The sequence below is a fragment of the Hippocampus comes genome, unplaced genomic scaffold, assembly GCF_001891065.2.
Source record: "Hippocampus comes isolate QL1 unplaced genomic scaffold, H_comes_QL1_v1.1 scaffold9, whole genome shotgun sequence".
NCBI lineage: Eukaryota > Metazoa > Chordata > Actinopteri > Syngnathiformes > Syngnathidae > Hippocampus > Hippocampus comes.
The window spans coordinates 4,668,068-4,682,267 of NW_017805275.1; the positions used below are offsets into that span (position 1 = coordinate 4,668,068).

General features: G+C 41.6%; 1 protein-coding gene across 1 annotated transcript; it reads right to left on the reverse strand.

Annotated features, from left to right (window-relative positions):
• Positions 1–11,047: 11,047 nt before the first annotated feature.
• dusp1 (dual specificity phosphatase 1) lies at positions 11,048–13,908 on the reverse strand. Its single transcript, XM_019870068.1, has 4 exons — positions 13,259–13,908; positions 12,900–13,045; positions 12,589–12,808; positions 11,048–12,073 (listed from the first exon to the last, which is right to left on the reverse strand). Exons 1-4 carry the CDS (start codon positions 13,665–13,667, stop codon positions 11,718–11,720), a joined length of 1,131 nt encoding a protein of 376 aa, XP_019725627.1. The 5' UTR covers positions 13,668–13,908; the 3' UTR covers positions 11,048–11,717.
• Between the last annotated feature and the right edge of the window lie 292 nt (positions 13,909–14,200).

Sequence of the window (14,200 nt, forward strand, 5' to 3'; positions counted from 1 at the left end):
GCACCACACCTTCCAGGAGATGGCGGTCAACAACAGTCCTAAAAACAGCGTGCGCGTGTGCGTGTGCACGTGTGCGCGCGCGTGCGTGCGTGTGCGTGTGCGTGTGCGTGTGCGTGTGCGTGTGCGTGTGTGTGTGTGCGTGTGTGTGTGTGTATGTGGACCTAATGGTAATGGTGCATGCATTCTAAATAAATTGAAATATCGGTGTGATTGGAGACCAACCAAAATGAGTATCCCCAAATGTGAAGTAAAATCAGAAGTTTAACATTTCATGTGTTCCTTATAAAAACATGATTTCAATGTACACTTGCAGCAAATAGTTAGAGGAACGTTTGGAAATTAACTTGATTTCTGCAAAAATTGTCCATAACATGAAATATTTGTTTGTGTCTATCTAACATTCGGCAAGCCCCCTCGCTGCCCATCTTTAAAACTTGTCCCAAAACTCATTTGTATTCTTTGGCTTTTGACTCAGCATGACTCAGACTTGATATTAGTTTTACTGTTTTGTGCTTTCTACTGTCTTCATTATTCATTTATTGTTTTATTGTTTATTGTTGTACATATGATATTTGTTCAATGTACAGCACTTTGTATACAGCGGTGGTTGTTTTAAAGTGTTCTATAAATACAGTTGAGTTGAGTTGAGAATCTGTATTGTGTATATCACGTTATAGTAGGAATGAAACTCAAGTCAGGTGAGCAGACCTGGACACCATTAGTGACCTAAATTGTAATGTAAAATTTGTCATCAATGAGGAAAAAAATGTATTTTTCACAATGAGATAAAATCCAAAGGAGATAAAAGGAGCATGTGTACATAATAGTAACCAGTGTCATGCACAAAAATGTAGAATCCCAAGCATACAAGGTATCGAGCGCTCATCGTGACATCTTTCTTCCTCTTAGCTTGCTTTGGTGAAAGAGGCCTTTTATCCACACAAACTGACATAATTCACAGTTTGAACTCAGGACGTCTGGTACTTTCACTCAGACGTATGAAGTAGGATTTATGCTTTGAAAGGTATGGCGCTACTCTGAAATTACCGAGGAGGTCAGTGGAACAGAGGTTGTTTTTAATGTTGTGAGAGCTGTCAACACCGATTCAACGAAGGGAAAAAAAAAAGAACCGATGAGCTCTTTTTGCTATCCGATTGGACTTGTATGTATTTAAAAATAAATGCAATCATTGAATTCCAACGTTGATTTAATGTAAACATTTCAAACGTGCAGTCAAAACATGAGTCTAAATTGTTTTAGCCTGCAGCCTGCGATGTACATCTGCTCTCCTACGTATGTTTGGGGCCGTGACATCAGAGTGCCGGCGGGCAGGCAGTGGCAAAGACGCCAGAGGATGCCAGACATTCCTCGAATGCCCCACACAGGATCTGCCTGCTGCTTGTGAACACAACCCCTCGGCCCGTGGCCAGTGGAAAAATACAAGCTTGTCTTCAGGGTCGCAGGGGCAAACAAGACTCTCGATGGGGTCTACGACTGGTTGGCCGCCTCTGGAATATCTGCTGGGTTCTGATTGATGTCATTGTTTTGCCATTTTGGTCTCCATTGTGAGACTTAGCAGAGCTGCACGACTTCAAACACATATATACAATGGCAGAGTTGATGAATAGTGGAACAGTATGTGTGTATAAAAAGCTGACGTAGTGACTCTTCTTACATTACACAGTCTCTTGTCAAAACAAGTCAATGACGACATGTAATGTTGTGACGTTCCGCTGGCTTGTTCATATTTTGGGCTATCGTGTTAAAGATCTGGCCTTATCTCTGCCCTTGTCACGCAACTGCAGGTTGTCTGCTTTCGTTTGCTTTTGAATATTGCGAAAAGAAAGCGTTTCTCAACAGTGGCGAAAGATGTCAGGAAATGTCCTATCTGTTACGTGTCACACACTAAACCTGCTAAATGTGCCGCTGGTGTGCATTTGTGCGCCGCGGTATTCGAAGGTTGAAGGTTCAAGGGCCATAAACTCCCCATCCAGCAGCACCTTCTCAGAGTTTTTGTTGTACAGTATTTGCATAGCTGAGCCTCGCAATTTGGGCCAGATTTTTCTGGTTCATGCAAGGGCTGGACGATAATGGAAATAATCATATCCATCCATCCATTTTCAACACCGCTTATCCTGTAGAGGGTCGTGGGAAGTTGCTGGAGCCTGTCCCAGCTGATTTCGGGCGGAAGGAAGACTACACCCTGGACTGGTTGCCAATCATTCGCAGGGCACATATAGAGACAAACAACCAGTCATACCCACATGTACACCGTCACTGAGTGGGAACCGATCCCACACTGCCCGCACCCAAGTCCGGTGAGTGTACCACTCCACCATTAGCGACTGGAAATAATAATATTCATGATTATTTTCACTGACATTGAAATCACGTTTGATGAACAGTTATTCAATGGTTTCAAAACGTATCACAGTATTTATTAACTACTAAAATTCAACTTTAAACATAACGCATAACCCTAACAACCAGAAAATAAATCAGTAACAAGTAGAATAAAAATAGGGCAGCACAGTCGGCGACTAGTTTGCTCATCCACCTGCAGAGGTGCAGGGTTCGATTCCGGCTCTGGCTTACCTGTGTGGAGTTTGCATGTTCTCCCCGTACCCGTGTGGGTTTTCTCCGCGTACTCCGGTTTCCTCCCACATTCCAAAAATATGCGTAGTAGGTTAATTGAACACTCAAAATTGTCCCTAGGTGTGAGTGTGAGTGTGAATTATTGTTCGTCTCTGTGTGACCTGCATTTGGCAACCAGTTGAGAGTGTCCATTGAATTGATGGATGGATAGAAAACAAATGTATTAAAATAATAGCAATTTTAAAAAATACATAAAAATAGTTAAGGGCAGTGTGGCGCATGCATTAAGATGCATGTTCATGAAGGTAAAGAGGAGAAGAAGTGTTTAACATTAATAATTTTCAGAGATTAGGAAAAACACTGGACAACTACAGTAATATTACCTGTCTGTGTGTGTTAGTGTTTGTGCGTGAATATTTGTTATTTGAAGGTAAAGCCCTCTCATGATGTCTAATGCTAATTTTTGCTAGCCTGTCAAAAAGGTTTTCCATTTATTGCTAGCATTAAGATGGCATTATATCTAAAATCAAAGTATTCATTGTATTTAAATATACAATGTAATTGTTTGTTTTTGTGTTTTTAGTTTTACAATTTAATCAAATGGATGGACTACGATATATCGTATGCTGTCATCTATGTCTACCTACAAATATCAGCATTTCAGCCTACAAGAACTCCACTAAATATGCAACATGCAACAAACATACAAAACATTGTCATGGTCATATATCAATCAAAGCACATCTTTTCAAACTGAAATTATTCTGCCCCAATCAGACCTGTTACAAGTCTGTTCTCTCCTCGCTCAAGAAAGACTCCTCAAAAGGAGCTGAAAAAACAACAACCAGACATGCGTGCACAGCACTGAAGATAAAAATTTAAGTTGGCAGAACTCAAATTCTCTTTAAGTAAAACAGGGTTATCTGATAAATGTGGATTAATCCACCTCTTAAGGTTCAGTGTAAGAAATCATCTCTGCCCAGTGAGCGTCTTGTCCTGTTTCATATTGTAATTTATTCATGCAATGTATTTACTGTGGCAGAATTTGTATTACCGGTAGTTTATTTTATTTTGTTTTTTCAATTCAAGTTTTCAAATTGTTGTGTGTGCATGTGTGGGCCTATGTGTACGTAGGTTGAAGTTCATGTATGGGCGGGTTCCAACAAGCAGGAGCCCTTCCTGTCCCAGTTGTAATCTTCTTACAGATTTACTGCTGGTGAGTATTTTGTCATGACATGTGTGGACGAAATCTTTTTGGATATCCTGTGTGTGTCTACCTCACTGCATGACAGATTTAATCCTGTCTTAAGGTCCAGTGAGGTCAGCAAATTGGAACTAATCGTGACCCATGGCAATTCTTAAGCACAAAAAAAAAAACAATTTGTTTATGTAACAACGGCTAAAAACACACCAATGCAATAATTTAAAAATTGGTCTCAAAGTGGACATTTTGGGAAAAAATTGTTGAATATGGTCTTCTGTGAAAATGAAGAACATGCTCATTAATGTGTGGAGCATGTACCGGTAACTAAAAACTGCAATCGCAACCCGGGCACTGTTGTAGGATATTTTACCTTGAACTCACACAAAGCTTTAACTTTCTCTTATAGAACCATTATTGAACAAACACTTCCAAATCATCAGAGGAACAGGCTAAATGGCTTCAACAAAAACCTTAATCTTCTCTATGTCCAATGAGACTGGAGGAAATTTACAAAGTTACATTTCGACAGTTAAATTAATTCAAAATAGAAATTCAGACATAGTGAACACGATCATTGAGGTTTATCAATTGACTGACTCGGATTAATGGAAAACATGAGATGGATAGCGTGCTATAGATCTAACGTTAGCAAGCAGGATAGCCTTTCTGTTTTGCTTACTTACTCAAAGACAAACCAAGCAAACATTTTTTACGAGAAGATGTGGTTTTTGGTCCCACCCGGGAATCTTGCAATCGCACTGCAACTATTTTCGACATGCGCTCATGTATCCTGCTCACCCACAGGTTTCGCTGGATTCAGGAAATCGAGAAAAGAAAAACAGAACTTTTGGGATCTATCTGGGTTTTTTTTTTTCATTTCAGTTCAGATCAGCGGTAGTCAATCGCATTTCTGCCAGCTCTAAGTATCCTGACGCCTGTTTACAAACATGATGAAATATCCTCTGTGCCATTTGTATTTGTTACATTTCAAGGACAAAAGGACATAGCTAGCAAATTGCTAGGGTGTAATGCGTATTACTCTGTTGGCTATCATTGTTTCTATGTAAACGGATTCTGTTTTGACAACATCATCTGCACTGGAATCTCCTAAACACCTTCCTGTTGGGCCAAAGAGAGTTACGGTTGTCCTCAGAGGGATGACATATTAGACGTAATCATAATTACATAATAGTCCCTGCCTTTGATCATGATTCTTTGTATTTTACAGATGTCATGTTTTTCTGTTTGTTATAGATTTCATAATTGTCTTTTGGAATCGCTTAGCCTATCGATTATTCCATCATTGACTCTCGAGTTTTCCAAACTTGCTGTATATTAAACACTATACTTACTAATAAGTAAACAATATTTTCATATTAATTTTCACAGAAGACAGGGTCTGGTGTTGTGCTCTGACCAGGTGAAATGACTTTCATGGCCATTGAGGCAGCTCCATTGGCCTGCTGGCAGTGAATGTGACGATAAATAAAGAAATAAATAAATAGATAAAAGATCCATACGTTACTCTTATGCTCGCCTGCTCTTTATTTTTCGTTCAAGTTTGCCTCAATAACGTAATTGTTTTACACTTACATTCTATCACTGTTTAGCGATGTTAATAGAGCAAACAATGCTAAGCTAAATGAGCTGAAGAAGCTTTAACATGCACCAAAATTATTTTATGTGGTCACAACGATTAGTGGAAGATGATTTGCTCCTGTAAAAAAGTGATGGGGACACACTGTGATGGCTTAAGCCTGTTCCCAAAGCTCCACCAGCTCCGCTTTGCAGTAATTACATGAAACTTTGTTTTTATCCTTTTTGAGTCTTGCTCCATGGCGGACCGTCCGTCAACAACAAATGGGTGTACGGTAAACACAAAAGTAGGCAAACATTGGTTCCAGGGGTTGTAAATCTGATTTTAAAATTATTAATGATATTTTCAAGTCAGCAATATTTGTGTCAACCAATTTTGTGGTCAACTCAGCCGAGTGAACTGATTTTTTTTTCCCCCCAGCCCTACAAAAAAAAAAAAAAAAAAAAAAAAGCGAACACATTCACTGCTTCCAGACGAGATATCTTGACACAAATATTTTTGCCAGTCCAACGTGCATTATTTTCAGGTGAGATGGGCTGGATCCAGCCCGCAGGCCTTGAATTTGACCCCAGTAGTGGGAGAGTATTCTCAAGGGCTGTTTTCACAAGGCTGTTGAAAATTGTATCATTTAAGGCAATCATTTACATGACAACAGCAACTGGAGCCTGAAATCAAAAACAGTGGAAAACAGCTCTGTTACTTTTTCAATGTTATTGTTGAAAACCCTCATCTGTGTTAAAGGTCGGCATGCACATGTTAAATGTTCTGGATGTTGTCAAGTACTTCACTGCCTAACAAGTAACGGCAGAACACAGTTCTGATGGACGATTTGTATTTGTGAAAAGCATTATGCCTTTGGATAAGCCAATTTGGACTAGCAAGTTGTTGCTATGAAATAACATCGCCAATATCTGACTTGACAATATTTTTGGTCATTTTGGCAGTGTATGTTTATGCAATTTGTTTACAGAGCCGGATCATTGTCGTGTACACTTACCCTCAGACTTTTGATCCCTGAATACAGTGACTCAGATTCAACTGTTGGGGGCAGTTGGGGGCTCTGTTTGCCCCTGGGACTGATATTCCTTCCAAAAGTCGATGGTCATTGGACACTTGGTTTAAGTACAAAATAAAATGGTTAAAAAAAAGAAAATCAAGTTGAACATTTGGCTTTGAACAATTGACAAAACCATGTCATTGCAATGGAATTGCATAAACTCATTTGACAGCCCTCTGTTTGACTGGAAAAAAGATTGCCCTTCTGAAGCATCCCTGAGCTCCACCAATTGAAAATAATTAAAAGATCATCAAGCCACAGTGTTCCGATATTGTGTAAAGTGAAATTGTTGAAGAATACTGTGTTGAGTTGGCCCTGTAGTCATACATAAAGAAAACAAACCTTTGGAGTTTTCATGCTGAAGTCATTGTGCTTCATGACTTGGTGGATGCAGAAGTAACAACAACCTACTGGCTGAATGCTGGGGAGGCACACGTCCAGCTTCACTCCACTCTCGTTTCCGGGGATCCATGAAAGTTAATAAAGTTTAGAGTCAATGTATCACACAAGAGCAACAAATTAACTTTAAGTGAGTCTGTTTGTGTTTCCATGTCCCCTTTGTTGTGTTTCTCATTAAACTGTAACTTGGAGACTGTGTTGGCTAATAATTACAGGGACAAAAAAAGTTGTCATAACAACTTCTGACTTTTGTTTGCATTCATATGAATTTAAAAAGCCCCCTTTCCCATTGGAAATTTGAACAACTTTGAAAACTATGGATGTAATAGGTGGCTTTTCAATTCATCTTCCAAAATTAATATCCCCTAACCTCTAAATAATTGTTGTTCAAAATCTACACATTCGTTATTTTCAGTGCAGCGTGTGCACTTTTTCACTATCGAAGGACACTGTCATCTTGCTTCTTTTGCGAAATCTCCTGAATCAATTATTATTTATGCTATTATTATATTTATGCTTGCTTTAAAATTTTTAATGGTAGTTTTATCTCTGTCTGAACACGTTCCACAAGACAATAAGAGTCTACACAACAAATGGAATGACAAGATTGACCATTTTGAAATGTGTTTTTTATAGTATTTTGGAAAAAAACCTCTCCGCATACAGTGTACATAAATCCCGATGATTTGGATGACTACATGTTATAAATTCTCATGAGAACGTGATGATCCACACCATCCCATCTCATGTAAAATCCTCCAGGCAGGCTATGTGTCACATTCACATGACATCACCGAGCAACAACAACGTGACTAATTTCCTGCGGTAAATATTACCGCATTGCAAATTATGCCATGTGATTTGTTTTACCGTGACTATTAAGTGCATCAACTGTGTGGATTTAAGAACCAGCCCCCGCCAAATTTAGTACTTGATGATGTTAAAAGAGCAGTTGCATTAGCTCACTTCCTGCCATGGCAGCGGGGGTCTTTCACATTTCCAAGCACTTCTTTTGCATGGTGTTAATTAAAACGGCTTTGAGGTTGAGTCAGAGTCTCTGTCGCTAAATCAAACAACCACTAACTTTGCAACACTGCAAGTGGCAAATGTCATTACGGTGTCTGACTGAAAAGACAACACAGCCGAGGAGAAACAAAACGTAGTTTGCTTCTTGATGTGACTGGCAGGATTTGCATCCTACCTCATGTTGACAGCCCCTTGACACTTTCACAGGCCACATAACGGCAATGCTTTAATCTCTCGGCCTGACTATTGACAGAGGCTTTTTTTTTTTCAAACTCGCTTAACGACTTTCACACGCACACAGGCAAATAAATGCAACAAGAAGTTCAAGGGACACTAAAAGGCGGGTGGGCTGGTGGTTATGGGCGGGGGGTTGCTCATATGTCGCCCATGTCTGAGGGAACTGGTGAGGTCATGGATGAGCATTTCCCGCAGAGGCGTCAACACGGCTGATGCTCTGTCTCAAAGATTATTTACATGGCAGGGATTAAGGGCCTGTTTACACAAGATTGATTCTTTTCTTTTTAACTAAAAATGACGTTTTTCATCTCTTGTTCACAAAAAAAAAAAAAAGTGCTGTTGTGAAGAGCAATTGCATTTAGAGTACAGGTGGTTGTATCCTGCTTATGATTGAAACAGTTAGATTGATTTTATTGATTTGAATCCCCAAATGTGGATATATAGGCGGCCCTATCCTGGTAAAATTCGATACTTAAGACCAGTGTGTTATATGTGGATCACTGCTTTACCTCACCAAGTTTACGAAAGATTTTGGCAAGGTGTGATTTGAGGCAGTCTGTATTAACTATGCTGTCTTACAACTGAACTTTACTGAACAAATGTACTGTACTGGATGGAAAAAAACCCCCAAAACATTTAAACCGCTGTAATAATATACACCGTTTGACCATTTGATTTCGTGATTCTTCTTCATACCACGAGAGGAAGCCTGCATACTCAACTCAACTCAACTCAACTCAACTGCATACCACGAATACTACAAGTACCAACCATTGGGAATCACTGCGATAACATCACGACTGGCATTGTGAAATACGGTGCAACTTTTCAGCCTATCTTTCTGGGTCGGTTTCATGCATGTATGTTTTGATTGATATGATCTAAGTCAGGGGTGTCAAACTCATTTCACATGGTGGGCCACATACGGCCTCGGTAGATGTCAAGTGGGCCGGACCATTAAAATGATACAATACTTTGCTATAAATAACCAAAACAATATGTCTTTCCTTTGTTTTGGTATAAAGAAGCACAAGAACATTAGGAAAATATTGAAATTTAATGAACATATCTTTTACAAAACATTTCATGAAGCACCTTACATTTCCTTCGACAAATGTGCAATTTACTTTTATCATTCACATATATGCATTGCAACTGATCCCACTGATTGTACAAACTTTAACAAGTAATTGGTATTGAAAAATACAGTAATGCACTTTAAGATTAAACAAGATTCATAAAGAAAGCAAGTTTTAAAGCATTTACACGTGCATATAAAATCTAAATGTAATCCCTGCCTACACCTTACAAACTAAGGAGAGTGCTATTAAATGTGTAAATGTGAGAGTGCTATTGATAGCGTCTGCTGTCATGGGTCTGTCTCAGTGACAGACTGAGGCTGCTGTTGTCTTCTTCTCTGATCAAAACAGTGTCCCCTTGCGGATACTCAATGAATTGCACCTGCTTAAAAATATTAATTCTGTGTCTTTAATGCATTTTTTTCACTTTTACATTATCCTGCGGGCCTGATTGAACCTACTTGCGGGCCGGTTCCCGCCCGCAGGCCGTATGTTTGACACCGAGGAGTTACATAATCATCTCGCGGGCCGGATTAAACTCCTTTGCGGGCCGGATCCGGCCCGCGGGCCGTATGTTTGACACCCCTGATCTAAGTTGACCTTGCTGTATCCGTCTCCAGCACCAATGAGTGCAGATGGCTGTTTTGTTCTTTAAGACTTTGAGGTCCAATCACTTTTTTCTCACAGTCCACTTGAAGTCACAGCCAATGTTTTGGCTAATTTGCAAACCAAACATATTGCTTTCCCTTTCAGAGGCACCTCCACAAATGGCCCCGACCCGTTCCCAACAAACCACCCCCCCTCTACTGCCATTGGCATGTGAGAGCGGCGCGCGACTGAGCTCTGAATGCTCTTTAGTGGTCACACTTTTCCCAAACGCCTTGCAGCTGCTCCTATTGTGGCTACATAGGGAGGGCTTCTTCGCCAATTCTTTGGGCCTCCTGTCGCTCTCCAGGCCTCACACCGATTCAAACAGAAGGAGTATGGCCCCAACAATGGAAGACGCCATGACATCATGTGTCTTCTGTGGTAGAAAAAAAAAAATCTAATGATGGGGTACTTAAAAAAAAAAAAAAAATCGAATGATAGGATTCCATTGCATGAACCGAGAGGCAGTTGGTCCATATATTTATTTATATTTATGGACAGTATTATCAGTATTAGATATTTTCTATGAAGCTTGTAACAGATATTTTAGAAAATAAAATCTTGGAATGAATGTCCAATCATCAAATAGATAGTATGATTAGATGCAATAGCTAATAGCTTTCTTTGATCCCGAATACAAATTTTCTCCTGTACAATTCAACTGTCAGACAAAAGGAGCAAAACTAACTCAGCTTTAAAGATATTTTATATACTTCTCAGAGAAGCAATTCTCAGAACATCTCGCTTACAGGTTTAGTTCTGCCCATGAGCACCACACTCAAGCAGCGTTGAAAACCGGTTTTCGACCAAACTGAGCAAACCCGAATACTCCACTTGACTCCTCTCGTCTTCCTGACACGAGGAAGTGACGCCTCCTTGTGTAGCGTTCTTTGTGATCAGACGTGTTTGTTGTGATTTACGCAAATCTGACTGTTTTTATGTTATTTCTGCATAGTGTACTAGCCCCTAATCATGGGCTACAAAAACTGAGGTATGACTGTATATATATATATATATATATATATATGCTGCCAAACGATTAAAATATTGAATCTAATTAAAAATGCAACTGCACAATATACACACACACACACACACACACCCGATTAGTCTCTTATATATATATTTTATGTCTGGCGTACTTTAGCTTATGAATTCATATGGCTTATTGTGAAGTATTAAGGATAAACAACACAACAAAAGTCTCACTTTTAAATGTACAAAGTCACATCACTTTTATTCTGTGGTATAAAAACATTGAAATGAACATCTGAAAAAAATAGATCCACTAGAGAAATATATTACTTTAGTTCAATAAATAGGTCACATAGCAATCATTGTAGACTACCCGCCCACCAGGGCTTGCAGTACACAGTACAGAAACATGAGGTATTTAATGGTCAGTTTCCCCATCACGTCAGGATCGTCACATCGAGCAAAGGCAGACATTTGCATTGAAAGTGGCCTCTCCTGCCACATCCACAATAAACAGAGGGGATACATTCATTGTTCTTCAAATGAAGCAGTAACTTGTCAGCATAGGTTAATAATTGGATCCCTTAACTAGGAAGCAAAATAGAGATAATTGTGAGATCAACATTCCTGAGACTGCTGTTAGCCCTCTGATTTGTTATTAAGTCATAATTGTGATTATCAAAAGCATTTGCCTTCACGTAGCAGAATCATTCCACAAACATCCAACAGCTTTGCTGCGCAGTTCCACATCAATACTGCTCGTTGGTAGCTGCCACATCTGTCCTTAAATTGACGTCGGGATACGAGGTTATGTTTTGTGCAGTGATACCAGCACCACTGTTTAATAGTCACCAGTTGTGAGTTGTTGCTTGAGTCTAGATGTTTACGTCCCATTCTGCATCAGCAGCTGGGAGAGGTAGTGATGGGACTGTGGAGGAAGGAGAGCTGACTGGCGGACGAGTGCACCGGGATGGACACTGGGAAATTGAAAACGGTGCTGCCGTTGCCGATGACCGGACTTCCAGCCTCTGACGAGCAGGTGGAGGAAGCGAGCACCTGTGACTCGAACTGGAGGAGCTGCCCCATGAAGCTGAAGTTGGGTGAGATGATGCTGCGGCGCTGCTTCACAAACTCGAAGGCCTCGTCCAGTTTGACGCGGTTGGTGCGCATGAGGTAGGCGAGGCAGATGGTGGCCGACCGGGAGATGCCCGCTTGACAGTGGACGAACACACGACCGCCGTTATTTCGAACTGAATCTACACAAAGAAAAAAGGTGGCAAAGTTAGCACATTGCGAGAAGGACTGTTTATGTATGCAAGAAACAGGTCTTCACAGTTGCTATTAAGACACAGGAGCACGGTTAATGGGCCTGCGGGGGTCTAGGCCTGTGGGGGTCATCCCTAAAGGGGGGGGTGGGCCATGTACACAAAGAAGGGGAACTCACCCCCTCTGAGCATATTGATTTGGGAGGAAGGCCGCCAGCGAGCGAGGAGAAATCGCCTTTTGTGAAGACACAACAAAAGGTCGGCGCGGAGCCAAGCCGAACCCACTATTGCCACAGCCTGGCAACTCATTTAAAAAGCAGTGTGTGTTTGGGCAGGGGGGCTGATGATGTAACCAAGGGGCCCCTTGCAGAGCCAGCTGGTCAGTTTTTGGAGGGAACTTTTTCAAATTTAAATCCACGAGTGAAGGATGGGGTGTTATTCTTTTCACTCTTCACATTCACTTTGCTATTAACAGAGCACGAAAGCAGTGTCCAAAAAATACGAACCGATAAAGTCGATGGCCTCGTTGAACCAGGAGCTGATATCTGCTTTGTGGTTGTCCTCCACAGGGATGCTCTTGTACAAAAAGGAGTCCTCAAAATGGTTGGGGCAGTTGGCAGAGACGTTTATCAGGGCCGTAATCCCCAGCATGTCCAGCATGTCTTTTCGCGAAGCATGGTAAGCGCTACCGAGGTACAGGAAGGGCAAGATCTCAACGGGACCTCCCTAAGAAGAGGATGTGTAAACACAGTCAGTCAGGGAGGTGAAAAGTAAACTTTTTGTAGCAATCGTTTTGAAGGAAAAAAAACACACAAACCTGGTCATAAAGTGGTGTGTTGCATGGACTGCAGCTCGGGTCTGCACTTCCTGGGTGGCTGGAGCTCAGAGGTAAACTGAGCCCCTGTGAGGGAGAAGGCTTGGTGCACATGTCTGGATAATCTTGAGAAAATGCGTCAAATCCACCTGAGGACCAAAATACAACATTTTTTTTAAAACAAAATTGAAGGCGTTGTAATCACGTAACCGAAAAAGGGGAACAACTGCTTTGTAACAGAGGCCGAGTCTATTTCTGAATTGTTTACAGCAGCACCAGCTGGTATGGTGACAGCTGTAAACCACATTTGTTGCCACAGACACACACAAACACAACAAATGTGAGTGAGACACTGTTATGACCTTTTAGGATGAAGACACTTGCGCCACAGGGGTCCCGGCACAGGGCTGCCACAGCCAGCATCAAAGTCCCGTCTTTCTTGGCTTGGCTTAAGTCACAACTGTGATCGTCCAGAAGCACCACCGACTTGTACTCGCCGGACAGGAGCCGGCTCCTGGTGTCCTCGTTAGGGACAATGTGTTCGAGTCCCAGGCCGCCCCTAGCCCGTCTCCGCACGATGGTACTGAAGCGGACGTTGGTGGAGGCCACGATATGGGAGCCGTTGAAGGATAGGAAAGAGCGACAGTCCAGCACCAGGCAGCCCGGAGCGTCGGCCTCCAACAGACCACGGAGGGACGCACAGTCGATGGTGGGCACCTCCATTATGACCATAGTAGGGCAACGGGAAAGAAAAGTTAGATCCAAATACATATAGCTTGAAGTTTGAAGCGGTGGAGAGCTGCTGGTTGTAGTCTCCGCTTTGTTCCGATTAAAACAAAAAAAAAAGAAACCTTCAGACGGCAAAAAAAAGTATGCTCGTGTGCTCGTAAGTAAAATAAGTAAACGTAAAGTGCTCTTAGAGTCTTCTGAATGTATCCGCCGCTCTAAATTCTTCCCTGGTGTCTCCTGTAACAGTAGTTCACGGCGAAGTGACTGTGGAAGTCGCGGTGAAGCACATTTTTTATAGACGGCCACAGATTGTGAATGGGGAGGCCACTGACGTCACTAGACCGCCCTAACTGGCGTCCTGCCAGCCTGCATGACGTCAAAGGCACGCGCCCGCCCGCTTTGAATTGAACCACACGAGAGCGCGCACGCTTTCAGAACATTTTGGTCTCAGGCACGCACACGTAGTCCGCGTCCGCCTTCATTTCCCAGCTGTCCCTTTTCAGCGCGGGCACGTACCAAGCGGAGACAAATATTTCTTCAACACTTTGAAGTGTTTATCAAATGTGACAAATTTG